A 24,892-nucleotide genomic window follows, 5' to 3' on the forward strand; every position below is an offset into this window, starting at 1 on the left:
GTGTTAACAATCAGGTGAACAGGTGAACCTGATGAAGTGGCCGGTGAGTGTGGACTACATGTGAGACAGAGATTTATAGTCATAGGTTTGCCCATGAAACTAATCAATTATCGATTATTAGCATTGTTATGATTACACTTATTATAATAATGATCATATTAATTTTAATTGAAATAAATTTCATAATTATACTCTGTTAAAAAAAAAAAAAAAGTCAGTTATAATTAGCTTTAGCTTTAGCCTGGTTAGCCTGTTGCTGTTTGGTCACCATGGAAACCACAGTTACATAGCGGTCACTTTAAACTCACACAGACCGGACTTAAATAAGTTATAAACGCACAAACTGACGGTTATTACCTGTGCTAACGTTAGCCAGGTTGACTTGACGCTAGTTAATCTTCGGTCTCCATGGTAACCCGTTGACACTGCGCTGGTTCGGTAACTTTAAACATGTGGACGACTTCCGGTGAAAAGAAAAACACGTTTATTTCACCTGAAAACACGACGTTTATGTTGTATCACTGCAGGACAGAAGAGACGGAACCGACAGACCGAGAAACATCCTCCTGTGAACACACAGACAGACAGACAGACAGACAGACAGACGGACGGCTGATCTCTGGTCTGTGAGCTGCAGGTGGATGATGCCTTCACGGTCCCCTCAGAAACTCGTATTATTCCCTTTCGTGTCTCAAAACGTCTCCAGGGAGCAGCTGGACAAACTAACAGACGTAACAACCAACATAATATATTATTAATCAACATTTAAATTAACCTTAATCTATTTTAATAATCTATTAATCGTTTTGAGACATTATTTAATTTTTAAAAAGTCCAAATTCTCTGATTTCAGTTTCTTAAATGTGAATATTTTCAGGTGTTTTTACTCCTCTCTGACAGTTAATTAATAATAAAAGTAATTGTCACAGAAAAGACTCGAAAAATATGTTATAAAATAACATGTTTGCACTTATTTTTGAACATATTTTTCAACAGGCAAGATTGTGACAGGATTAATTAATCAATTAATATAGATATATAAATATAAATTATATATATACATATATTACATTAGATGTTCAGAGATACAGTAGTTTGGGGGAAGATAATAAATATTTTGTAATTTCTCTACACTTAAATATTTTTCTCTTCTTGAGTGTTTGATGTGAAAAACGACCAGTTTCCTCGTGTGGATCCATGAAGAATTTCTGACTCAGTCACACACAAAGACCACACAGTGAATTTATTCAGTCTTTATTGGCACATTATCAAATTATGAAACAATTTGGAAAAAATGAGAAATAAAAGCTTTACATTCAAACTGTGAGACGACAACCTGTCCTGAGCTGAAAACTGATCTTCTGTGTTTGTCTTCTCACAGCTGAGAGTAAACTCCCCTCAGTTAGGGCAGCTGCCTAACTGCAGCTCCAGGGCAAAGTCCTCCAGCTGGGAAATGTAGTCCAAACACTCAGGAGAACTACAATCTGTCGGCCACAGCTCCACCAGAGCTTCTGAGTCCAGAGGGAGACGATACCTACGAGAAACACAAACACCGTCAGCATGTCAGAGTCACAGCAAACTGAAGAAGAAGAAAAAGAAGAACTACAGGTGAGAGAGAGAGAGAGAGAGAGAGAGAGAGAGAGAGAGAGACACTCACTTGAAGCTGTTGTTGACTGAGAGCTCTGACCCGCTGGATCCCATCACCAGGTACTCTTTGTTGTTCTGCATGTCCACAGAGCTGCAGGTGACCTTCTTTACCATCTCCACCTCTGTACCTGAACTCACCGCTTCAAACTCTACAGGAGATGTGACACAGGAAGTGATGTCACAGAAGCAGAACAGGTCACATGATGAAGAAACAGCAACAAATATTGTTGTGTTGTCAACAAATTAAAGTATATAGTAAATTAAATAGTGTCTTTTATAATAACACACCCAGGAGGTTCTACTGAGAACCATTTTATATTATGGTTCAAAGAACCCTTGAAAGAGTTCTTCAAGGATTTCAACAATCCTTGAAGAACTCTTTCTTCTAAAAAAGGTTCTCTGGATAAAAAGTTTTCTTAAAGGAACCCTTAGTCTTACAAAGGACCCTTTTCTTCCAAAAAGTTTTCTTCAGAAGCAAAGAGTTCTGGGTAGAACCACAGCCCTTCAGGAAGAACCTATTTGGAACCATTATTTCTCAGAGTGTAGACTATGAAAGATATATGATGATTGATTAAATTTTACATTCTTAACAACTGATTAATCAATCATTGATTAATTGTTATGATCCCTGGTGTCACCTCTATCTATGTTCTTCAGGACTTCAACTACGGTGGCTGTGTAGGTCATAAAGTCTCCTTCTGCTGCTGAAGACTTCACCTTCACCTTGTAGGCTGCAGGCAGACAAACAGAGAACATTTTGAGAATAAAAACGTCCCGGTGACCTTCATCATTTACAAATTAACACATTTAATTTGTTTTTGTAATCAAGATCATTTTTTGGTGAAGTTAGAAAACTCGGAGTGCAGTTTTATTCTCCCTGAAACAAAATGCTTTTGTGTTTTTACTTGCTCCTGCAATTTCACTGCAAAAAAACAAAAAAACAAACACTGCAACATTCATTCCATTTTTTGGAGAAGTTGCAGTGAAATCAGGCAGTTTAGGCTGCAACAATCCTCAAAAACAGCCTGCAAAACCCTGGAGGGACTGGCTTTGAGAATAAAGTTGAGATTTTGAGGAAAAAGAGTGAATAAAAGACAAAATGGTATTTCAACTCATTCTCCACACTGTTTTCTCAAGATATCAACTTTATTAATCAAAATGCAAAATAAAAAATATCACTCTTATTTCGTTCCTCTTCCCTGAAGATCCTTAATCCTGTTTGAATCCTGTTTTAACTGCAGGTCAATTTTATTAATTTTATTAATAATGAATCTGATTCTCACCGTATTTGATGTGCGGCTGGCAGGTCTCATTGATGCGTTTTTCTGTTGTCAGACTCACATCCACGTCTCCTCTGAAGGACGCACACGCAGCTACACGACAACAACAACAACAATCAACAAGATAGAACACAAAAAGCACACAACAACATGGAATCATCCTCAGCCAATCAGAAAGCACCTGTTACCTGTCATGCACTGACACTGTTCGCCCACACAGAGGCGCTGCAGCTGCTGCTCCCCGTACGAGAACCGTTTGCTGCACATGGTCCCTGCAAGACAAGAGGACAAATCGTTCCACCAGGAACAGTCCCACATTTCACTCTGGTTGTTTGTCTTCTCCAGATGTTTCAGATTTCATCCCACGTGAATCAGACGGATTGAGTAATCTGACTACATTTTGCACAAAGTTACAATTTTAACTTGCTGCATTGTAACTTAATCTGTAATCAAAATCTCAGAACTCAGAATTCTTGACTATCTGATCATTTTAACCGAAGAAATCAAAATATGGACTTCAAAATCCTGATTTTGTATCTCTTAACTTTGATTTACCATGATACTTTCACTCTGTAAAAAAAAAACTACAAACAGCCCTGATAAAGACTACAAATCCCAGGATGCACAGCATGTCACAACTCTCACCTTTATCTTCCGGCTCAAAGACTTTGAACAGGGACTCGCTGGCTCCGATCACGTTGAACGCTGTCCTGATTCGAAAACCAACGCACAGGAAGATGTCAGAGGGAACCTAGCAACCAGACAGGAAGTTATCACAGGGAACCTAGCAACCAGACAGGAAGTTATCACAGGGAACCTAGCAACCAGACAGGAAGTTATCACAGGGAACCTAGCAACCAGACAGGAAGTTATTACAGGGAACCTAGCAACCAGACAGGAAGTTATCACAGGGAACCTAGCAACCACAGCGTTGTGTTACTCACAGCATCAATCTGAATGACCACAGTGTTTCCTTGTAGTTCGTAGTGGGAGATGATCGGCTCCATGGAGTCCCTGAACTGTGAAATAACACCTGTCAGTTACATGTCAAGACAGACTCTGGAAATTTCCATCCAAAGTTCGGTCAAAAGGTCAAACATTTTTAAGTTCACCTGTCTCAGGTCCTCCAGGTACGCCTCCACACCTGTTGGCAGCTGGATCATCATCACCGTCAGACTGGATTCTGTCACCACCTCGTTAGGAGGAGGTCTATACCTGCAGCACACACACACACACACACACACACACACACACACACACACACAGATTTATTCAGGCTGACAAACTGCAGGTCTGAAACATAAAATCAAGATAAAACGATCAGTTTTTATGTGTGAAGTTAAGGTGGCTTCAGTTTTCTCACTTTGCACAGGCAACCAGGTGAGGAGCACGCAAACTGGGGTCTGAGGAGGAGAAGAAGAACACAGGTGCACTCAAAAAAAAGATTTCTGGCTCTGACCAGACAGGAAGTTATCAGAGGGAACCCAGAAAACAGACTGGTGACTCCACCCACCTCTGGAGTTGGTGGTGTCGGGACCTGCCATCTCTATAGTGAGGTCAAAGTTACAGTTCTGTGTGGCCGGCGTTGTCTCATAGTAAACTGTCTTCATCTGGAAAAAAAAACCCAAACAGCCAGGGAGAGTTACACGGCATTCTGGGAAATAAATGTTTAAACCGTATGAAACCACACCCACCCTGACAGTGGACCAGCCCCGCCCATAACCCGTGGACACGGTGATGTCATCATCCTCCGTCACCTGGGAGGAAACAGACACAGGTGAAACAAAAAGACAGAAACACAGCAACAACCTGTCTCACTGTCCTCGTCCTCCTGTCTCACTGTCCTCGTCCTCCTGTCTCACTCTCACCTGGATGGGCCGGGCCACAGGTCGTGTTTGGCTGAGGTGGACTTGTCCCAGTAGCTGTTGCTTCCTAGTGTAGCGGATGATGATGTCCTGATTCAGGGCGGCTCGGGGAGTGACTCTGCTGTACTCTGTCAGAGCCTCCAGAGTCATGGCCGTGTCCTGGGAGACAGACAGACAGACAGACAGACAGACAGACAGACAGACTGGAGGTCACCCTAAAGCCCAGGAGAACCGGTCCTGTGTATTTGTGTTTGAGACTGAGCCGACCTGTATCGAGTAGAAACCTTCTCCGTAGTGTTGATCCTGTGTGAGCCAGGACAGGATGGGGTTCGCGTACTGGATCCTCCCCTTTAACACAAAACAACACGTTTGACTGCGATCAGTCTGCAGCTTCCTGTCTGTCCTCAGCTGTCTGAAAACATGTTCCTGCTCCACCATGTTTCACTTCACTGTCAAGACTGCAGGTGTAAGAAAGCAGATAGATTCCACTCTGAGGTCTTTCAGTGTCTTTAGCACTGATGTCCCACCTGGAGGTCACCTGTACAGCCAGGTGACACGTTAAACTCTCTGATGATGCAGACGTGACCGAATGGGGTGAGAAAGACAAACGGTAAAAAGAGATGAAAGATCAAACAGGAAGCAGCACCTTGAGCAGCACAGTCAGCAGGACGTACGCCGTCGTCTCCACCGTCAGACCGCTGGATTCCTCAGGTTTCCTCCAATCAGCTGTCACGCTGGACTCCTGCCAGTATCTGAGGACAGCAGGGTGACCTGCACAGGTACACACACGAACACACACGAACACACACACACACACACAAACGTGGTTTTATTTTTCATATCTAAAGTCAGAGAGGAAAAATTTATATAAAAATGAATAAAACCGCACCTTTCTGTCTGGCCAGTTTCTCCAGGCTGTCGAGCAGCGAGGACGCCGTCATGCTGTTGGGGTCGTGAAGGGTCAGAGCGTAGGTTGCCACCGCACGCACATACACACTCTTTACAGCAAAGGCATGCTGGGAAATGTAGTCTGCCGCAGAATTCATGCTGTCATCTTGGAACTTAGAGTGAAGAGAGGAAAAAAGGAGAGGAGTTAAAGGAAAGTTCCGCCATTTAAAACCACGACAAGAAAATTTAACGAAGAGGCGACAGGATGAAGAGGAAGATGATGAGGAGGCGGCGCGTTCTCACTCTGAGCTGCAGGATCTGGTCTTTGATCCTCGTCGCTCGGTGTAATGCGATCAGCACAAATGACGTCAGATACACCGACTGCTCGATGGCATCCTTCCCTGCAGCCTGCAGCCAATCAGAAAAAAGTAAAGTGTAAACATCAAACCCTGACAGGAGGGAGAACTCGGAGAAAGAAGACCGCGTCCAGAAGAGAACCCCAGACCTGCAAAAGCTCTCCTGAGACTGATCGTTTCAACCCTGACTTTGTGCGTGTGTGATTGGACAGTTTTTGTCAGGATATCAACTGGCTGGCACCTCAAAAATAATTAAATAACAAATAATAATGATAAAATAATCCAAATAAAAATGAAATAAGACAATAGTTGCACACAAAAGCCGTCACAACGTTACATTGTTTACCAGCTATCTCAAAACTGAACATAACTGAAACTGAGGATGAGGAGTGGAATAATATCTGGCTAAACCTGTCTCACTGGTTTACTACTAACAGAACAGAAGAGCTTCAACTTCAGATAAAACATTGATTACATGTTACCCCAGAGAGACGTAATAAAGGCATACACACATTCACTGTTTATTGTGTGAATATTCACGGTTTCTGCTCTTCTTAAAGAAATCAGTGATATTCTTGGTCAAACAGTAAACGTTTCTCTCTTATCATACATTCTTGGTCTTCATAGTTCTCCAAACATTCCTCCAAATCCACTAAAACTCCTGACAGCAGTGCATTAATGTTCATGCCTTTAGAAGCACTCAGTTTTTCTTTCAGAGAGGAACCTTTTCAGTTTTATGAAGTCTGGAGTCCTTTCAGAACTTACTTGGGACCTGATTGTTTGCAAACGATAACTGCAGGGTTCTGTGGTCTGACACCGGCCTACTCATCTGTCAGATCTGTGACTGACTGTAAACCTGTCGATGTTAATAAAAACAAAACCTAACAAAACTTAATATTATTTGCCAGCTAGTTAAAAAGTTAACAAAACGTTACAGGAGGAGGAGGAGGAGGAGGAGGAGGAGGAGGAGGAGGAGGAGGAGGAGGAGCAGTGCTGACCAGGACACTGTTGGGTCTGAAGGAGGACTGTTCTATGAAGGATCCGTTTTCCTGCTGAGTGATGTGGATCAACCAGGACACGGACTCTGACAGAGACTGTCTGTGGAAGAGCTGCCGCTCCTTAGAGATCAAAGGATCCACTGCAGACAGAGTCTTCACCACCAGAGCTGTCAGCCTGAGACAGAGACAAACAGGAGGGAGGACGGGGGGAGGGACAGGGGGAGGGACAGGGGAGGGACAGGGCACTGCTGTCAGTGTCATTCTTAATATGACCACTAGACGGAGCCAAACCAGCTGCAGAGACACTGAACTGCACTGAATCCTTCATATTATAATCTGACATTATTATGATTTATGTGTTCATGTGTTTACTGTTTTTTAAAGAGTAACTTGAACCTTTTAAAAGGAGAGTTCAGATTTTTACTGAAGTGGGGTTTTATCTATGATCCGTGTGTCAGTCAAAACACCCTCAGTTTGTCATCAGACAACCTTTTCTGTTATACAAGCTGAATATCTCTCTCTACAAACCAACCAAACTCCACTGAAAAAATCAGTGATTTTAGCTCACAGACTACAGGAGTTGTTGGTCTGCTGCTGCCTCCATCTGTTACTGTGTTTACATTATTGTGAGACTTCAGTGAATCTGAACAAACCCTTTAAAACACTTAAGTCACAACAACACAAACACTGTCTGTCTGACAGAAAGATAAAGAGGTGAAAATATTCTAAATATGGTGTACACTTAAACTGATATTGATTTTTTACGTATCCCTCAAATAACCACACTTCAAATAATGTGAACTGTCCCTTTAACGTTTCAGCGTAGGTTCATTTTGTTGTCTGTGTTCTGACCAGGTGCTGGATTCTCTCTGCGTCCACATGCTGTAGCTCCCGTCTACACGTCTGAATGAACTGATACCGACCAGACCTGTGCACACACACACACACACACACACACACACACACACACACACACACACACACACACACACAGTCAGTAGACAGTAAGGTAAGTCATGTGACCCTCAGTGTCTCTTCAGCATCTCCTCCTCCTCCTCACCCTCTATGATCCTCCGTGTCAGATCTGCTGAGTTCCTGTGGATGTCCTCTCCCAGGAAGTCCCAGCGGCCCGTCGTCTCCAGGTACTGATACACATGGACCATGGGGAGGAGCCCACCGAGCTCCGCCTCCGCTGACCCAGCTGGCAGGCTGACAAGCTGCTGGAGGCCTTTAGGGTCGTGCATCACGGACACGACCTCACTTAAAACTTCACCTGGTACACAAACACAGACGGTCTGTAGTTACACTGACTGTCCACAGGGGGAGACAGAGACTGCTTTCTAGTTTTAGTATTCTGTGCAGAGCTTCAATGGCACCAATCAGCTTTGATCCAGTCTCTCTTCATGGTGACATTCAGTAACGTATTTTCTACATCATCAAATAACTAATTAGAAGAACCTGATGAGAAAATTAAGACATAAAACTCATAAAATAAGAAAACGGCATCACTGTTGAGCTGTTAGGAGCCTGAATCCTCCGAGCAGTCAGCTGTGTCTCTGCTGATCAATGATGGACGCTGTTAGATAAAGAAAATTAAAGAAACAGGGGGTTGATGAGTGTCTGCCTGCATTCAAGTGGAGGAACGACGCCACCTAGTGGCAGGAGGTGGTATATCTTGAAATATACAAGTACATTATTGATTCTCCAGGGGCCAGTAATTCAAAACTTTTTACCTAGATCAGAATTATCTGGAGAGGATTAAATCTCAAATTTGGTTATTTCAAAACCAGGAGATATGATCCTGTAATCGAATCCTGCCCAGAATCCAGATCAAATGTTGTTTTGGAGTATTTCAAAACTCTAAGGTGGAAAGTTTTGATGCTAAACATCAGGATTATCCTGATCCCACTGGAAAGGTGGCTTCATCAGGGATTCAAGGTGGACGTAGAGACACGTGGGACATGACACATATTTAATCATTATTTTATCCAACGCTTGCATGTTAAAGTCACACGCAGCATGAAAAACAATGTCCAGTCTAAATCAAACCATTAACCAATAAACTCATCTTTTCAGTTAGAACAAAAACAACAAAAAATTAACTCCAACCTGTTAGAAAAAGTTTTGTGAACCAGTATAGAAACTGATTTGCACTTCTTAACATTTTCACGTCTTTGTTAGTGAAATATTACTCTGACTGACAGATGGAGGCTGATCCAAAGACTGTAAATCCCGATTCTGTAATCTGATCTCATGGTATCTGGATCAGAATGTTCTTATCTGAAAACTCGAGATCAGTTTGACCTCAGATAACAGGAAAGGGGTTACAAAATCTAGATAATTCTAATCTGAATGAAAAGTTTTGAGATACTGAGCCCTGGACTCTCCTTTACCTGAACAGTGACCAAGTGTTGAATTGCATTGAAAGCAAAGCATCTTTATTTTCAAGTTGTTCCCACAATGTCTTGTGTGAATTATTCCTTTCACTGTGAGTGTTTCACTCATTATCTCCTCAACAGAAGACAGGAAACTAAAGTCTCCTGGAGAACGCACACATCGATCCTGCTACCTCTCACACGCTAAGAAACCACACCACCTTTTGAGTTAATCCCCATGTTCTTTGTTACGATCCATGTTTGCTGATCATCGATACACAAACAGCAGACCTTCACACATCTTACCGTGGATTGTCAGCAGTCTCTCCACGCCTGTGTTGGGAACGATGTTGGCCGGCAGTTTGTTCTTCAGCTGCACTGTTCTCTTCTCTGAACCTACAACAGCAGAGAAACAGAGAGTTCACCAACACACACTGAGCGGCTGTCAGAACACATCCTGGTGCTGCAGGTCAGTAAACGTACCATAGAGTCCCTGAGGGTCCAGGGTTCCTACAGAGAACTTCTCCTTCTTCACTCCTTCAGGCTGGAAACAAACAACATAAAGGTCATGGCTGTATTCACAGAACATTTAAAGCAGTGCATCAGGTGAAATCTGACGTTTGATGACTGCTCCAAACAGTTTGCGCGCACGGCGCACACAGCTTGGCCCTGTGATCTGTCACTGTCTGCCTGAAGTGATATTTTACAATTTGCAATGTTTCAAACTCACAAAATTCATGGCATCAAGTCATTTGGTGTTTTAAAAGTTATTGTATTGAGCTAAGACAAATTCCACATTCTGTTTGTGTTCAGAGGCTGCTGAGTGCAGCAGGCAGCTCACATCACGTGCGCTTCAACATAGTCGGCTTAATAAAGTTAATTATCACTCCGAGCCACTTGTTGTGAGGCTTATATAGTAGTTACATAGTTTAATATTTTGAAGTATTTCCACACAGAGCTGCTGTCAAACATCATCTTGTGTGTCTCATTCAGATGGCAGAGACATAAGTTACTGGATTAATGTCATGGTTTTGGATTTTGTTTGGTTATTTCTTGTTTTATTTTGGTAGTTTCTGGTCCTCCCTCATGTGTTTTGGTTTTACTTCCTGTCTTTGTCTGTTTTCCCGCTCTTTTTGATCACCAATTATTTTCACCTGTCTTTGACTGCCCTCACCTGTGCCTCGTTATCCTCCCCTCCCTAGTGTCCTGCCCTGTGTCTTGTCCTCTTTTGTTGTTGGTTCATACTCGTCTTGTGTTTCCTGTTGTTCTGGTTGCTCGTTTTTCATTTCCCCCCCGTATGGATTTTTTGGTTTTCTTCTGCCCCTGCCTGGATTTTGGACTCTCACCTGCATTATTCATGTAAGCCTTTTTGTTGTTTATTAAATATCCTTTTTGAACTGCTCTCCTCTGTGTGGTCTGCATTTGGGTCCAACCCTGACTTTTCCTGAACCATTATAACAATTAAGTGCATTAATGATCAGAGATGTTTGAATTCATGGTGCTTTATGCTCGTTAACCAATTAAAATGCTCAGCCTGTAACAGATTAAAAGCAGCAAAACACACACTACCCTGCATATCCATTAATTTTGTCTATAGCAGTTTTTTAAAGCTGCATTTTGTTCTGCTTTGCCTCAAGATTGAAGGGTCGCTGCACTCTAAACTTTGGTGGGGCATACAAATAATTACTGCTTATGGAGTTGGAATATTTTATTGTCACACTATGGAGGGACTACTTGAAGCTACGGCCACAGTTTTAGGTGTGATGACAGTGAGAAGCGTCCTCAGAAGCTCCTGAAGAGGTTAGCGTAGATGCTGTGATAGCATCAGTTATATCAGAACCAGAAAGTATTTCTTCACTGAAAGAAGAGCAAAGAACGACACTGAAGGCTTTTATCGACAGAAAAGACGTTTTCCCAAAATGCTTTGGCAAGAGTTTGATCTGATTGGTTGAACTTAGCCTGTGTTAGACATGACAGACAGGTGGTTCGTCTAATCTCCTGCCAAAGGGTTCTTGAAAGTACCTGCCCTTTTCCTAACAGTTTCTAAGGAATACTTCCCAGGTGGCTCTGGTGTGTCGGGTTAGTACGTACCACCACTCGCAGTTTCTTCTCCAGAATGTCTTTTGGTCCGTTTCGTGTCTTCAGGGTGAAGGTCAGGGTGTGTTCTCCAGGTTCCAGCCCCAGCACAGTGAACCTTACTTTTCCCACCCCCCCTGCAGACAGGTGCTTCCAGTTGCAGGCGGTGGAGTGTAGCCCCGCCCCCCCGGCAGCAGGCTGCGACCTCAGCAGACACAGAGCCGGGCCGACGGTCAGTGTCACGCAGTACTGAGGACGGAGCAACATGAGAAGACTCTGTGAACACTTTGTCATTTACCAAGGATCAAACAACGATTGTGTTTACGAGAATCATGGGATATGTAGTTGACTGTGGTTGGTACCTGGATGCTGTCAAACTGCTGGTTGTACACTGAGCCTTTCAGCTCCAGCTGTTCTCCTCGGACCACCTGATAGGGCAGCGGGACGTCCACACTGAGCGGCAGTTTGACCGACACCTTAACCGGCTCTGCCACACAGATACCTGCAGGACAGACACACCTCATGTTCAGCAAAGTGCTCCGCCTCCATTATTGTATGTTTCTTTTAACAGTTCACAACTTGAGCCACACAGGACAGAAACTTTTGATTTGTATTTACTGCAGCCAATATTTTCTTTTCCATTGCAAAATTTGCTGCCAGTGCTGCTCTTCGGAAGCCAAAGAGCACGAAAGACTAATTTCAAGCCCCGGTAATGAAACTTCATGCACAAGGTGTGTATTTGAATAACCACTGAATGTTAATAAGAACAGGGCGGCCCTGCAGATTAAAGACACCTTGTCATTTGCTTGTGGTTTTCCAGGTGAACACCCAGTGTGTTCTCATAAAAAGCAAACAAAGTTGGCTCTAGGTAACTCAGCTCCTCTTTCGATGCAATTTGTTATTGGTTTAGCGTCTGTGAGGTCGTGGGATCGATACTCGCATTCTTCACAAGACTTCAGTGTCCTCAGTTGAGGAGATAATGAGTGAAAGACAGTGAGACACAACAGGAGAATAAAACCTTTTACAGGACCACTCTCTCAAGAAAAATAACTTCCTGGCAACATACAATCAATGTTTTTGTGCCTCACTGTACCAAAAATAATGATCTTTAATAAAGCCACTTTCAGAAAAAATTAAATATTCAGAGAACAGGTGTGGCGATGACAGGATGAAGGAAATGAACAAATAGGGCAATATATTGATTAAATTATGAAAGAAAACGTTAGCGACCGAACTGACCGTTCCTGAACATGCCGACAGCTTTTATCTCCCATGTGGTCAAAGAGTCGGGCAGAGGCCTGATGGCAAATTTCTGTCCACTGAAGACACACAAAATACACAAACTGTCATTAAAGTCCAGTAATCAATACTGAACAGGCAGAGCAGATATAAACTCATGAACATGTGCCTGCAATGTTCTTCTCTGATCTGTTTTCATCATTCAAAAACATTACTTGAGTAAATGTACTCAGTTACTTTCCAGCACCGTTTTTATTAAATCTTTATATCCAAACAGAAGAAACAGAACCTCGCAGGTGTGTTTGATTTGTGTCACCTGACAGGCTGCACCTCCCACATCCAGCTCTCTGGAAAGTAGCTCCGCACCAGAGAGGGAGCCAGGTCGAAGTCCACCCCCAGCGCTGTATACACACACACACACACACACACACACACACACACACACACACACACACACACACATGCAGATGTGATGACTGTAGTTCAGAGAAGGGGCAACAGACAAAGACAGTGGAGAAAGACTAAAGCGTCCTCAGGTGTAGCGTAGCAGGGTCACAGTGTTGTCTAGTCCCTCTTTGCTGTGGTTTATAAATAAAGCTACAGTTTCTCTTTGCAAACTCGTCTCTAATCTTTTTCAGACTGTATATTCTCAGCCCTGTGCTCAACATTAAAACGGGATATCTTAGCCTCCTTTCACACACATTTTTAAGCCCAGCGTTATACAGTATGATTCATACAGTACTTCCTCTTGCCCTGCAGGGTTACATTGCTTCCCAACTAGAAACTACGCAAATGAGCAAGTGGGCCTCAATTTTTCCCAACGAGGACATCTCCACACGTGCTGTGTCCCTGCAAACAGGCTTGAGTTTCTTCCCATCACTTCCAGTTGGGAAACGTGTCAAATGTCTGTTGGTTCACTGACTGATGTGAACATTACAATGTTCTGTGACTTGTCTGTAATCTTTTCTGTTGCACACTAGCACCTTTTAGCCCTGAATTTAGTCCATTTTCAGGGACTATATTTCATGAAGATGGGCCTAACTATGATCCAGAACAGGGCCAGCCAGCCCTGGGCTAACAGCTCCTATAGTCTGGGGCTAACAGCTCCTATAGTCTGGGGCTAACAGCTCCTATAGTCTGGGGCTAACAGCTCCCCAAGTCTGGGGCTAACAGCTCCTATAGTCTGGGGCTAACAGCTCCTATAGTCTGGGGCTAACAGCTCCTATAGTCTGGGGCTAACAGCTTCTATAGTCTGGGGCTAACAGCTCCCCAAGTCTGGGGCTAACAGCTCCTATAGTCTGGGGCTAACAGCTCCCGTAGTCTGGGGCTAACAGCTCCTATAGTCTGGGGCTAACAGCTCCCCAAGTCTGGGGCTAACAGCTCCTATAGTCTGGGGCTAACAGCTCCTATAGTCTGGGGCTAACAGCTCCTATAGTCTGGGGCTAACAGCTCCCCAAGTCTGGGGCTAACAGCTCCTGTAGTCTGGGGCTAACAGCTCCTATAGTCTGGGGCTAACAGCTCCCGTAGTCTGGGGCTAACAGCTCCCGTAGTCTGGGGCTAACAGCTCCCGTAGTCTGGGGCTAACAGCTCCCCAAGTCTGGGGCTAACAGCTCCTATAGTCTGGGGCTAACAGCTCCTGTAGTCTGGGGCTAACAGCTCCTATAGTCTGGGGCGAACAGCTCCTATAGTCTGGGGCTAACAGCTCCTATAGTCTGGGGCTAACAGCTCCTATAGTCTGGGGCTAACAGCTCCCGTAGTCTGGAATTATCACCTCATCTCTAAGACTCATCTGAATATGATGTAAAATAACATGTTTGTAAGGCAACAGCAGAGTCAAGCTAACGTTAGCATGAACAGTAGCAGCTTGACCTGCAGCAGGAACTTATTTCACAAATGTGTTGAGGACTTCCTGTGCTGTGTCCTCAGTAAAGCATCTGTCTGTCTTTCTGTTTGTCCATCCGTCAGTCTGTCAGTGATATGATGAATCCACACTGACCGTGGCGTCCCAGTATGAGGGTCTGGTCCTGGTCCAGGTGCTGCTGGATGAATTCACAGCAGGCTTGGAAGACATTTCTACAGAGAGGACGTTTCAACTGCATGGCGAACTGTTGGCAGGTGATGCTCTTTGGGGTGTACCTCATCCCGTTTTCACAGCATATCTTCAGACGTCCATAACTCTCAGCTGGACAGAGACAAAGACACTCTGTTAGATTCCTGTTTCCACTGTGATTTCTTTGGTTCAGATACATCACCCCACACTGTAAACACAAAAAACAGACTGACACGTTATGGGTTCAATGTAGGTAACCAAGTATTGATCAGGTATTGATCGGAGTGATCTGAACTGTAAATCAGTGCCAAGTAAACAACAACTGACAGACAGACTGACAGACAGAGACAGAGTCTCACCCTTCTTCTTCTTCTCCTCTTCACTCAGAGCTCGCTTTGCACGAACCGCTGCTGTGCACGCTGCATCTGCACAGAGACACACCGACTCAACCAAAGCTCACCTCATCATTAAAGTCATTCAGAGCCAGCTCACTGATTGACTGATTGACTGACTGATTGATTGATTGATTGATTGATTGATTGGTTGGTTGGTTGACGTACTGCTGGCTGATGGTTGGGCGTTGGCATTGGTGATGAAGGTGAGGCCCGCCAATCGGAAGACATCTGCACTGTCTCTGCCGCCGCCTCCGCCGCAGCCCTGGTCGCTCTGCTCGATGTGACGTAGAACCTGCAGGCCACCGTACATCCTGTCACTGATGTCTCACTTCAAATGCTTTGATACCATTTGTGTCTAAGGGCCTGATTTACTATGATCCCATTTTAAGTGCTTCATTGTCCGTGCATTCTAATATTTTTACGTTTTTATGTTTGGTCGGTGTGCGCTTTGTGGATGACCAACTAAGAATAACTGCGAAAATGAAAACAGGAGCAAACACTGTGGAGACAGCAGCTTGTAAATGAGGGTTTTGCGTGTTTTACAGGTTTCCGCCACGTGGAGTTTGGACAGAAAAAAAGAAATAAAAGGCGCACCGGGCAACTAGTCAGTGTTGTATCTGGTCTGATGAAGTCTGTAAACACCCTGACAAGAGGGGTCAAAGGTACAGGTACAGGGTACAGGCATGTCTCTCAGTCCAAGCAGTCCCACAGCGGAGCAGTCAGGGACTGAAGAGGAATGAGAGGAGTGCACTGTTGAAGAGGAGCGCACTGTTGAAGAGGAGCGCACTGTTGAAGAGGAGCGCACTGGAGCAGAGAGATGCGCATCCTGCCAAAAAAAACCCAGTTAAAAATGTAATGTTTTCAGTTTCATTTAGCTGCAATAAATGGATATTTAATTGTGGTGTTTTTCTACATTAAGGATTATTGAATGAAAATAAAAATAAATGCATCCCGCAAACAGCTCATGAGAAATGACTTTTAATCAGAGTGTCTCCTCCTGGACACAGTAACAGCAGCCAGCTGTGCACCACTGGACTGATTAGCACCTTCTTTTTAAATGTTGGTAAATCACAGAGTGTGCGCTATTAATCTATTTGTATTTTCTCCTCCCAGTGGAAATGCCTTATATTGGATAATCATTTGAAAGACGTGATCCTCAGTGTTCACGTTAGTAGATCAGTTTGTACATTTGTTTGTGGGTGAGACCAAGTTTATGCATTTTTCCACGTGCAAACCTTTAGTAAATCAGGCCCTTGGAGAGAAAATAAAGATGAACAAATGAGACATTTTCTGTGTTACCATGGAAACGGGGTCCCTGTAGTTGGGTCTTAGTGTGTAAAGGGCAGAGTCCACAGCAGACAGCGCCACCAGTCCCTCCTGATTGGTGTGGATGTCCAGCCGGAGGCTGTCCTTTGGTTTGTAGTCCCGCTGATGATATGACACATCAGTCTGACACACACACACACACACACGCACGCACACACACACACACACACACACACACATTCAGTACAAAATATACATTTTACACAGTATACATGAAGAAATACATACATCCATCTTCTGCCTCTCCAGATGTCCCTCTCCCCAGCAACATTTTCCTGATCCTCCTGGAGGATCACCAGGTGGATGTCACGAGAAACTGTGTTTCGGTACCAAGTCAATGCCAGAATTCTGAAGATGTGTCATTACTTGTGATTGTTGGAACAGTGGAAAGATGAAACAAGATGTTTTTGTTGAGTTTTATTTCGTTTCTGTAAAGTTTAAATGAAGCTGATGATGATGAAAAAGGATTCTGGTGAGTTTGTTGAGATCAATAAATCATCTGTTTCTGTTTAAACCAAACGTCTCTTCCTCTTTAAAAATAATCTCTCTGACTGTAGTGATCCTTTCCATAATGATGTCAGACACTAACAAGAACAATCTGAGCCTGTCAGAGACAAAAACAAGCGTCAGCTGTCCTGCGCTCGATGGTGCGCTCTGGTGAAGCGTCGTGCGCTCCGTTTCTATCACTCTTCTCTGCTTCCATCACTGTTAGTTTTGTGGTTTGTGGTGATTTAGAGACTCGGTTTGTAAAGTTTACAGTTTGTCATGCTGTTGCATTGATCTGTGGACAATGATGCAGATAAAAATAAAATAGAGCATTAAGTGTGCGCATGTCGTCCAGAGGATATTTTATAAGTGCTCCAGCTAATATAAATATATATATTCATGATTCTCTTTAATTTCTGACCACTGATCCACTGGAAGAATCGATTGAGTCGAGTGAAGGTGCATCACTACCTGTCAGATTTATAAAGATAGTTTTTAGTTTTGTTGCATAAGTGAAATGATGAAATGATAAAGCAGCTCATCTATTCTCTATTATGATTGGATGATTTGCGTACATGTGGACTCAGATGAACCAATCATGCATCACCACATCATGACTGTGACTAAACTGCTGTTTAACTTGAACCTTTTGGTTGTTTAGCAGGACTGAGTTTAAATGTAGAGACTGAAATAACCTGACCTGCTTTTGTCTACAGAGTAACACAAAGTATCGTGTTTGTACCCGGAGGCCGTTGACACACTTGTCTCTGATGTCCAGCCAGATGGAGTCGGCCACCAGCTCGGACGTCCCCTCTCCAAACACGATGTGGTAGACCAGCAGTCTGATGGACGGGACCATGGCGGCCGTAACTCGGAAGCTCAGAGTCTGTCTGTTGTCAGCGCTGTCGACAAACTTCTTACTGCCGAAATCCACCACCTTCCCTTTAGAGATCACCTGACACAGAAGTGATGTCGTCAGTAACCATGGAAACAGGACGAACTCTGTCAGCTGACGTGAATCATCAGTTGTGTTTTCTCACCAGGTAGCTGAGGGCTCTGATGGCCACGTAGGAAGGCATGGCTGAGTACACCTTGATGTTGGCAAACTGTCCCACCTGCAGGCCGCGGCCAGGCTGCGGCGGGTCGATGTAAAGGTAACGCTGGTTTGGCGAGTGATATGCCTCCGCCGTCAGAGTCAGACTGGCCTGACTGGGTGCTGGGAGGGAGGGGTCTGCTGTCTCAAACTGTGTCAGGGAGAAGACAAGTAAACAACAACCAGTAAACAACAACAAGTGAACAATGTCAAGTAAACCACAACAAGGAAACAATGACAGCAACATGTAGACATCACATTCACAACAAAAAAATCTACATGTAAACAACACACTTAAACAACAAGTAAATAACAAGTCAACAAGTAAACAACAAAAAACAACATGCCAATAAGTAAACAAGAGCTCATAAATAACAAGTAAACAACAACAACACTTAGATAACAAGTAAACAAAATGTAAACAAACACGTAAAACAACGACACCAACAAATGAATGAAGTCTGCTACAAAAACAACAGAACAGAAACAACAACACAACCTCCTCCTCCTCCTCCTCCTCCTCCTCCTCCTCCTCCTCCTCCTCCTCCTCTCCCCCTCCTCCTGCTCCCCCTCTTCCTCCTCCTCCTCCTCCTCCCCCTCCTCCTCCCCCTCTTCCTCCTCCTCCTCCTCCTCCCCCTCCTCCTCCCCCTCCTTCTCCTCCTCCTCCTCCTCTCCCCCTCCTCCTGCTCCCCCTCCTCCTCCTCCTCTCCCCCTCCTCCTCCTCCCCCTCCTCCTCCCCCTCCTCCTCCTCCTCCTCCTCACCTTCAGCACCGCCTTAGTTGCCATGCTAAGTGTGTTGCAGATGAAGACAGCGGGGCCGCCTGATTGGCTCATGGAGCTGTCAGGACAGTTCATGTCCTCACTGTTCCCTCCCTGGCCGAACAGCTGTCGCTCCACCAGACGAACCTGAACCTGGTTCACCGGTTTGTCCAGGTGATCCTTCACTAACACCTGAGGAGACATCACAGGATCACAGCAGTCATAAAGAGTATTTCTTATTTCTAATGAAGCAGCATCACATCTGGTTTGTTTTTACAGCTGCTGTACAGTGTCGCAGCCCGACACACACCTGGATGTGATAAGGAAGTCCAGGTTTGATGAAGGGGGGCGTGGACACCAGACTGAGGCTGTAAGGTGATTTGACAAACTTCACTGCAGCAAACTCCGCCTCCTGACTGATGCCACCTGAGAGGCAGAGAGGAGGGCTGAGGATACCTGAAGTACTGATGTAAATCTGTTACTGTGTGACAGAGTACATCGTAAAACGAAAGAGATAATTCAAGGCTTTTCATGTGGACAGTCGTCAAGTGACAAAGAAAAGCAAACCACATCCTGAATGTGGTTCAAAGACGCTGCTGGAGGACCCGAGAAAGACATGTACAGTCACATCTTAAGTAAGCTAATGTCAGAAAAATGCTAGCTAACTTGCTACTCAATCAACATCAATCATTAGCTAGCCAGTTAGCTAGCGTTTTGCTAACAGTAGCTTATTTAAGATGTGACTATATGTTGCTTTCACAGGAAAAGGAAAAAACTGGCAAGTACCAAGTTTGCTGAGCTGTTATTGGTGCTCAGGGCAAAAGGGGTGGGACTTAGGATGCTGCGATATCATTGGTGCAGGAAGAACAACAGATTTTGGAGCAGGAAAACGTAGTTTTCTCTGTCAATATAGCAGCACTGAGGAATTTATCGCTTCAAACAGCACTGACTGAATGAAGACATGAAAAGCAGTGAATTTTCCCCTTCAGTGTGAAGTGTGTGTGTGTGTGTGTGTGTGTGTGTGTGTGTGTGTGTGTGTGTGTGTGTGTGTGTGTGAGAACCTGTTTCCTCCTGCACCAGCACAGTGATGTACAGGTACTTCTCCACCAGACTGTCGAGATCTTTTGGTCCGTCATGTTTAGACAGGACCTTCTCCATGTTAACAGTCACGTCCACCTCACCTGTGGAGGACAGCTGAAGGACAGAAACACAGAATGACATGTAAAACTATATGAATACATGCTGTTGATTGATACTGAGAATTGTTTTTAGTTTATATATATATATATGTATGTATAATGTTAACATAGCATAGACAGGAAGTAAAACAGATATATGTCACAGTACATAATGCAAGCGGAGAGTTCAGTGCAGATCTGTGAGTTGTTCTGTTTCTTGTTTCTTACTATCTGTCTGGAAACAGAACTGGCGATGATAACCGGAGGATCCTTCCCGCTGACGTAGCCGTAGCGCAGGAACGCCTCACCATCAGCCACCGGAGCGCCGTGACGATACCTGAGAGGAACACACTCGTGGTCTGATTCACAGCTGAATAACCACTGAATCATTTGTGCTGAGAACATGATGTCAGCAGGTTTACTCACCTGGCAGAGACCTTGAAGTTGAAGCGGTTGAACTGTCCGTAGCTGATGTAGTTCTTTTCTGGTTCCACGAGGATGGAGAAACTGGGAAGAACTGATACAACAAAGTGACACTTTAGTTAACGTGGTTCTAACGCTGCACTTTAATGATATGTGATAAAGCAGATGAAGTTTTCTTGTGCTGTTACCATATTCTTTAACTTCAAAGTCTGTTCTGGCTTTTGTGGTGAAATCACCAGAGTATGAAGCTTCAATGGACCAAATCCCCAACCTGGATTCACATGAACAACGGATCACTGAGCCGTGAATCACCTCAGTCACAGTACATGACACCCAAAATCTCACTAACAATATCACTATTGGCCTTGAATCACCTTGATAACATCCTTGAATGACCTTGAGAACATAACACACATCCTAGAATTAGATTAAATATCTCAGTAGTTGTACATCTAGTTCTCAAAGTTCTTACTTTGGTTTGATGGGGATCTTGAAGGGGTTCTGCATGGACGGGATTCCATTGTTCACATCAAACATCTCTACGATGTCCACCGTCGTCTGATCCGGGTCCTGTCAGGGACGAGATCACTGATCAGAGATCACTGACATGAGAGGAATCAACATGGTGGGACTTAATGAGTTGCTGCCCCCTGCTGGTCCTGCGGGTCATTGCACTCACCTTGAAGGTGAGGAAGACGCTGCGATTTGCCGGCCTCAACTCCTGGTTCAGAGAAAACGCCCTGACTTTGACTGGACACACACACACACACACACACACACACACACACACACACACACACACACACACACAAATCAGATGAATATCACAGTATTACAGAAGTGTGGATTCAAGTCACATGACTTGGACTCAAGTCAGACTCAAGTCACAAATTTGATGACTTTAGATTCAACTTGAAAAAATCCAAAGTTCCAAACGTGAAATCAGCTGTGGATGCAGAGAACAGACTGAAGGCTCCATCTATTTCAAACATATTTAATGTTTAGCATCAGTGAGCCTTTTAACTGTGACGGGTGCGCAGTGCATTGTGGGACATTGAGGATGGATGGACTCACCACTCTGATGTGGCGTGTACAGCGGTTTGTCGGTCTGGATGAACAGGAAGCCGTTGGTCCGGCTGACGGGGATTGACAGGTGCTTGTTGATCTCTGCTGATAGGATGTGGAGAACCACATGACTCACACTCTTGTCCAGCTGATCTGGGGACAGCTGGAGGGAGGGACAGAAAAGGAGGAAACATCAAGATCAAACTCTTGTCCGGGAAGAGAAGACGATGAATCACAGCTGCGTTGCTCTGAGCATCATGTCTGACCCGGACTCTGGCGGTAGCCTGGTGGCGGTTCTGGGCGTTCAGGGTCACAGCGTCCCGAGCCAGAACCACGTGATCTGGGGCCATCGAGGTCTTCAGGTACACATAGGCCATCACCTCATCTGTAAAACCAAATAACTGCAGCAGTACCGTCTCCACGGCGTCCAAACGTAGCGAGAGAGGAGCTGTGATCAGATACCTGGACATGAGCAGACGTAAAAAAATGTAATGAGATGTAAAAGACAAAACACGACAAACAAGGTGTAAAAAGACAGAGCTTCTGTAGCGTCCTCCTGTCTAACTGCTGGAGCAACACAATATTATACACACAAAAATCCCAGAATCCTCTACAGCTGTTACTTTGACTTTAATGCTGTTTTGTCACTGATGCACGAGTCACGACCTCGACAAGTTTGACGAGATAATGAAGAAATTAATAATCAGGGCTGGGAGGGTTACTTCAAGAGTGTATCCAGATACAACATGGAGTCAGTAATGTAATCCAAGTATCACAATATTAAAGTAATGTAACTTGATTACTTTGTGTTACTTTTGGATTACCTCAGTATAGAATTAATATTTTGTGTTTTTTGTGTTGAATTTACATTAAATTGCCTTTTTTGTTTGTTTGTTTGTTTGTTTTTGATGAAGGTGAAGTTACTGCTTGATGTTGCTTGGTGTTAGCCGCATGTTGCATCCATGCATGCAAGTGTCATCAGTTGAAGTTAGCATACATGCTAGCAGCTGCTGAGTGGACACGATTTTATATCTTAATGTTAAACCACACAATGTGTTGATTTACTTGGTTTTCATGGATTACATCTCTAAGCAATCAGATGAGTGAAGGTGAGTTTGCTAGTTTGGACATTGACATTTAATGATGTAATAAACCACTGGTTTAATAAAACAAAAAAACAAAAAAACAACGTATGTGAGGGGCCAAGGCTCATGTTGTTGGACTATTTCAATAAAATCTTTTTCACAGGATGTTTTATGTTGCTTTTCTCCCTACAGACTTGATGCAAACAAGAGTCAACGAATTGATTGAAACGTGCACTTAAGAAATATATCCTTAACTTCATAAATACCAAAAGTGTCCTTTAATAATATTAATAACAGAATATTTTGCCAGAGGATGAAGCCATTATGACGCTTGTTTGATTTGCTTTTGTTTCTTCTGTAATGTGAGATGTTGGGATGTATCTGAATCTTTGACTCCAAGAAATAAGGACGACTCTGTCAGCTACTGTTTTATTGTAATCATGTTTCTCATAATGATGACGCAGATTCTTAAAATGAGGATATTCTCTTGTCAGAAACAGTGGTCATATTCATGAGAAAACATCTTTCCTCACCACACCTAACATCTTAACAGCTTCATCTGTTTTTTACACATTTAGGAGCTTCGTTGGCGTTAACACTGAGACGGGAACAAAGGCCAGGTGGTGTCCAAGAGGACGGGAAGCTGGTCCTTTATAAAAAAAAAAAACCCGGTGGACACTGAGTGGGGCTTTATGTAGCCTGAAGACATCTGGACAGAGGACGTCACTTCCATAGAGAAGTCGTCCACGCTCCAACCAGATGTTCATGCTGTCATTTTAAGAATTCATCAGTAGTTTTACACTGTAATATTTTACAGTACTTATATAGGTTTTACAGTAATAACTTGTTTATTAAGGTTACAGCAGGAACACAGTCATTTAACAGAGTTGATTAATAATAGATTAATGTTGCAGCTCTAAGTGTTTTATGTTGGTTGTTTATCAGTTTGTCCAGCTGTTCCTTCCTTTGTTGTGAGCAATCAATTTATTAATCGATTGATTTGAAGTTAAAAAAATGTTGAAATTTCCACCCAGTGAATCATTTCTTCAGGTTGTGATAATAAACTGGCAGCTGTGTGTTCACTGTGCATCCTTCTGTATTTTAAAACTGTAATCCTGCCAATAATCTAGGTTTATAATACAGTATCTGTAATCTGATTAATCTGAAATGGAATATAGTTGTTTTTTGTATCCAGATTCTGTAATCCAATTACAGTTACTCCTCAAACCTGCTAATAACGAGTAAGACGTGAATAAAAGTTGACTTACGATCTGGAGTCAGCCTCCGTCTTCCAACACAGAAAACACACACACATCAGGAGGACACACACCTTCATCCTGGCGGTGAGGAGCGAACACACACACACACTGAGCTCTGAAAACACACACCGAGTTCTGAAAACTGAGAACCTTTACTGGCAGTCAGATTTCATCAATTATTGATCAACTCAACTATTGACAAATGCCTGCAGGTCATCAGTCAACAGGACTGAGGGGGAACTTCCCCTGTTGGTGTGTGTGTGTGTGTGTGTGTGTGTGTGTGTGTGTGTGCCAAAGGTGAGTTTACTCAGTCTGTGTTTTCTGATCTTACCTAACAGTGCTCACTCTCAGAATCAACCTTTTCCCTTATCAGCTCATCATTTTCTGTCCTGACGGTCTAAACGGGTCACAGTTTGTCCTGAAGGAGGCGCTACAGGTGAGAAAAGGTCCTGACCTCCATGGGGCCTGAAGCAGGGGGCCCCTCCTGACTGACCACAGAGACATTTTCATCAGTCTGAGTTCTGCTTCATCCTCTCATCCAACTTGGAAACACTGACACCCACTTTAACACGAGGGGCCAGCGGGGCCCTTGTGTACCGCGTGGGGCCCAATGCACCTCACACTGTGTGTGTGCAGGACTGACCGGCTCAAAAAAAAGTATGTAAAAAAAACTCCCCTTTTAACAGACATGACATGACACAGGATGTATTTTATTCTGTTTCACATCCAATTAAAGTAAATTTCTATTTGATCTTAATCAGAAAAACTATCTGATAAAAGAAACTACATTTCCCATCATTCTGCTCTGTCTCTCTGAGTTTCAGAAATAATTTAAATCTCCAAACTGCCTCAACATAAATATTCATTACATCATAAACACACGTATATAACTACAAAATTAAATTGTAGGATCACAGACAGTGAACACAGGAAGAACTGCATTCAGCATGAAGGGACATAAAATCACGTGTCAAGTCTTTATGGAGTCTGACTCGAGTCTCAAGTCTCAACTCGACACGGATCATTAAAACTAAATCATTAGATGTAAC

General features: G+C 43.7%; 2 protein-coding genes across 2 annotated transcripts in view; both read right to left on the reverse strand.

Moving 5' to 3' along the window:
• Positions 1 to 607, reverse strand: part of cntrl (centriolin) — a 29,074-nt gene extending 28,467 nt beyond the window's left edge. The window contains exon 1 of the mRNA XM_084727739.1: positions 358 to 607. The gene's annotated coding sequence lies outside the window, so the exon portion shown is untranslated. The remainder of the gene's footprint in view (positions 1 to 357) is intronic.
• A 631-nt stretch (positions 608 to 1,238) lies between these two features.
• Positions 1,239 to 23,994, reverse strand: c5 (complement component 5). Its single transcript, XM_084727740.1, has 42 exons — positions 23,853 to 23,994; positions 21,766 to 21,961; positions 21,509 to 21,662; positions 21,114 to 21,184; positions 20,907 to 21,004; positions 20,623 to 20,705; positions 20,438 to 20,528; positions 20,240 to 20,348; positions 19,895 to 20,027; positions 19,144 to 19,259; positions 18,837 to 19,025; positions 18,022 to 18,225; positions 17,724 to 17,936; positions 16,469 to 16,618; positions 15,335 to 15,461; positions 15,134 to 15,199; positions 14,721 to 14,906; positions 13,041 to 13,125; positions 12,725 to 12,804; positions 11,848 to 11,987; positions 11,501 to 11,734; positions 9,893 to 9,953; positions 9,716 to 9,805; positions 8,095 to 8,307; positions 7,887 to 7,962; positions 7,035 to 7,209; positions 5,984 to 6,088; positions 5,682 to 5,853; positions 5,439 to 5,563; positions 5,060 to 5,140; positions 4,796 to 4,951; positions 4,622 to 4,684; positions 4,441 to 4,537; positions 4,291 to 4,330; positions 4,040 to 4,142; positions 3,872 to 3,946; positions 3,573 to 3,678; positions 3,116 to 3,199; positions 2,931 to 3,020; positions 2,286 to 2,378; positions 1,658 to 1,796; positions 1,239 to 1,534 (listed from the first exon to the last, which is right to left on the reverse strand). Exons 1-42 carry the CDS (start codon positions 23,918 to 23,920, stop codon positions 1,399 to 1,401), a joined length of 5,073 nt encoding a protein of 1,690 aa, XP_084583866.1. The 5' UTR covers positions 23,921 to 23,994; the 3' UTR covers positions 1,239 to 1,398.
• Positions 23,995 to 24,892: the final 898 nt, after the last annotated feature.

Source organism: Lutjanus erythropterus, chromosome 10 (assembly GCF_056507025.1).
Source record: "Lutjanus erythropterus isolate fLutEry1 chromosome 10, fLutEry1.hap2, whole genome shotgun sequence".
NCBI classification, from domain to species: Eukaryota; Metazoa; Chordata; class Actinopteri; order Lutjaniformes; family Lutjanidae; genus Lutjanus; species Lutjanus erythropterus.